The sequence below is a fragment of the Austrofundulus limnaeus genome, unplaced genomic scaffold (assembly GCF_001266775.1).
Source record: "Austrofundulus limnaeus strain Quisiro unplaced genomic scaffold, Austrofundulus_limnaeus-1.0 Scaffold5, whole genome shotgun sequence".
NCBI classification, from domain to species: Eukaryota; Metazoa; Chordata; class Actinopteri; order Cyprinodontiformes; family Rivulidae; genus Austrofundulus; species Austrofundulus limnaeus.
This window is the reverse complement of record NW_013952407.1, coordinates 2,170,173-2,172,558: the sequence shown is the minus strand read 5'-3', so window position 1 is coordinate 2,172,558 and position 2,386 is coordinate 2,170,173. Positions and strand designations below refer to the sequence as shown.

At 37.3% G+C, this 2,386-nt stretch overlaps 1 protein-coding gene across 1 annotated transcript in view; it reads right to left on the bottom strand.

The window, feature by feature from the left end:
- Window positions 1-817: 817 nt before the first annotated feature.
- ipo7 (importin 7) overlaps window positions 818-2,386 on the bottom strand; it is a 21,388-nt gene continuing 19,819 nt past the window's right edge. The window contains exon 25 of the mRNA XM_014026809.1: window positions 818-1,950. Within this exon, the coding sequence (XP_013882263.1) occupies window positions 1,853-1,950 (98 nt within the window). The 3' untranslated portion in view covers window positions 818-1,852. The remainder of the gene's footprint in view (window positions 1,951-2,386) is intronic.

Below are 2,386 nucleotides of genomic sequence, written 5' to 3'. Positions count from 1 at the left end.
ACTTCATTTTTCTTTCAGGATCAAACTTGATCCTGTGCAGTTTAACTTTTCTGTGTTAATCAGTTTAAAGTTCACACAAGAAATTAGTTCCACTGCAGTTTTGTGAAATACACCAATTTCGATATGACCAAAAAAATAAAAACTTTATGTTTTAGTTTACTGAAAAAAGCAAAAAAAAAAAAAGTGTTTTAGCTTTGTTTATATTGAAGGTTTATTTTGAATGATTTTGTTCTGATTAACAGCWACCTGTCTTAGTTCAAAACTGAAATTTAGAAAGGAACTTTACCAGAAACAAAAAATAATGTCCTTTTGGTATAAAAGGCATCTAAAAACGTCGTCTTGTTGACAGGAAAAGCTCAGTCCAGGTAAACGTTCATTTCCAGCCTGAAACATGAACTCAGCTCTGCAGAAAACACTGAAGCATCAGTTTTTATCAGACTGTCAGTTTTATGTTCAGGACAGATATTCATTACATTCTCGTAGTTTTGAAGCACAGAAACCAGTTATTTATTTTTGCAGCAGTTCAAACCCAGATTTTTAGTCTCGTAAAATATCTGGATGTTGCCAAAACCAACCAACAAAAAGCCCYTATTGCAGCTGGTACTTTGCTTGTGTGTAATTATTTTTGGACATTAGTTCAAATCTCAGCTTTGATATACTGCGTAAGATCTGCCAGTGTTTGTTTATGGTTCAGAATTGCGATGTTAACTTTTTATAAATTTAAGTGTAATTCTGACAACTAGAGCTGCTGCCCTCTAGTGGAACCGAAACATTAAACCCATAAACCACAAAGGAAACAACAGTCACAGCCATGAACTCCCTTAAGCTTTTTTTATGTTGTTTTTTTAATATGCTGTATATATAGATGGTTCATCCATACACCAACCAAAAGCTTGAGACCTTCACGATAGGTTGAATTGTACATGCTTCGACGATGTATCCGTTTAGACATCCGGCGCTTGCAAACACTCGTCCTGTAGTCATATCGAATACCAAAAGCTTCCACTTCTCCTGAAATCCTTGTTTTCCCAAATCACAGTTGATCCACTCTCAACCAGATGAACGAGGACCAGCTGGTACGATTGCAAAGCAAACAAAGTTACAGCTGTATTTTCCCAACCCGCCACTTCTTTTTTTTTAAATAGTCTTCAATTTTAAAAAAATTGCAGTCTGATACAGAAGGCTAGAAGACCTGAACAATATGAAAGTGCTAGTCATTAATTTACAGAGATCAGGCATCACATAGTTCTATGAATTATCCAATATGCTACATATGAATACAGCTGTTGATACCTTATAAAAGCCCCTGGTTGTTTTTTTCAAGGCTACTTGAAAAAAATCATAACCTTGGCTTGTATGTACATAAACATGAGTGTTTATTTATGCAGAAAGTAACGCAGATTTCACCACTACCAGAGGTTTAATCTTATTACGGCCAATTGGCCACATCAGTGACAATGAAATATTTAGTCCCATTATCATTTGTCACAACTCCTTTTGTTTGACTGGGAAGAAAAAGACGAAATAGTTGCCGTTGAGGGATCCCCCACCCCCCACCCCCCCACACACACATGCAGGGCTCCAGACAACAGCATTGTTCAGGACTTCTTCTCTTGCATCGTGCTCAAGTCCTTGGTTGTTTTTGTTTTCCTGAGCCATCGGTTGCGTTTTGGTTGCTTCCCCCCCCCACATCTTCTGGTGCTTTTTCCCATTTGACAGATTGAAGAATGACTCAGAAGAACCAGTTCTGGAACCACTACTTTAGGGAACAACACAAGCTTTTTTGTTTTGTTTTTTTCACTTCACTACAATCAGTCACAGAGTAATTAAAAAAAAAAGTATAACAGATGACTCAATTCATTCCCGGAGCGGTGCCGCCAAAGTTGAAGGTGGATGGCACCACCGGCGTCGCAAACTTGTACCCGCCGTGCTTCTCGATCATCTTGGATTCTGTGAAGAAAGAAAAGCAACAACGGTTTGAATCCTACGAAAAAATAATACTTTTATTAGACTTCAAAATATTCCTGGATAATGCACAGAATATATTCTGGAGGTACAGATTACACTGGATGTTGACATCTGGCTAAAACAAGTCGTTGACCGGCTTTTGCTAAACTCGATTCTCAGTGATTAATTAATTTGAACCAGGTGTGTTGAAGCCACGAGGACCAGTGTTAGAGACCTCTGGTTTAGATTAAACATCCTGTCATTGAGTGGGAATCTTCTGCTTTTCAAACAGGGTTCCTACAGCTTAGAACAAGTTAAATTTAAGACTTTTTAACACCTCTTTAATGCCACTTGAAATTTATTTTTTAGACCAACTTCACAAAAAACAATACGAGAAAATAAATCTAAAATAAAAGGTTAAGATGAGATGCATCAGGAC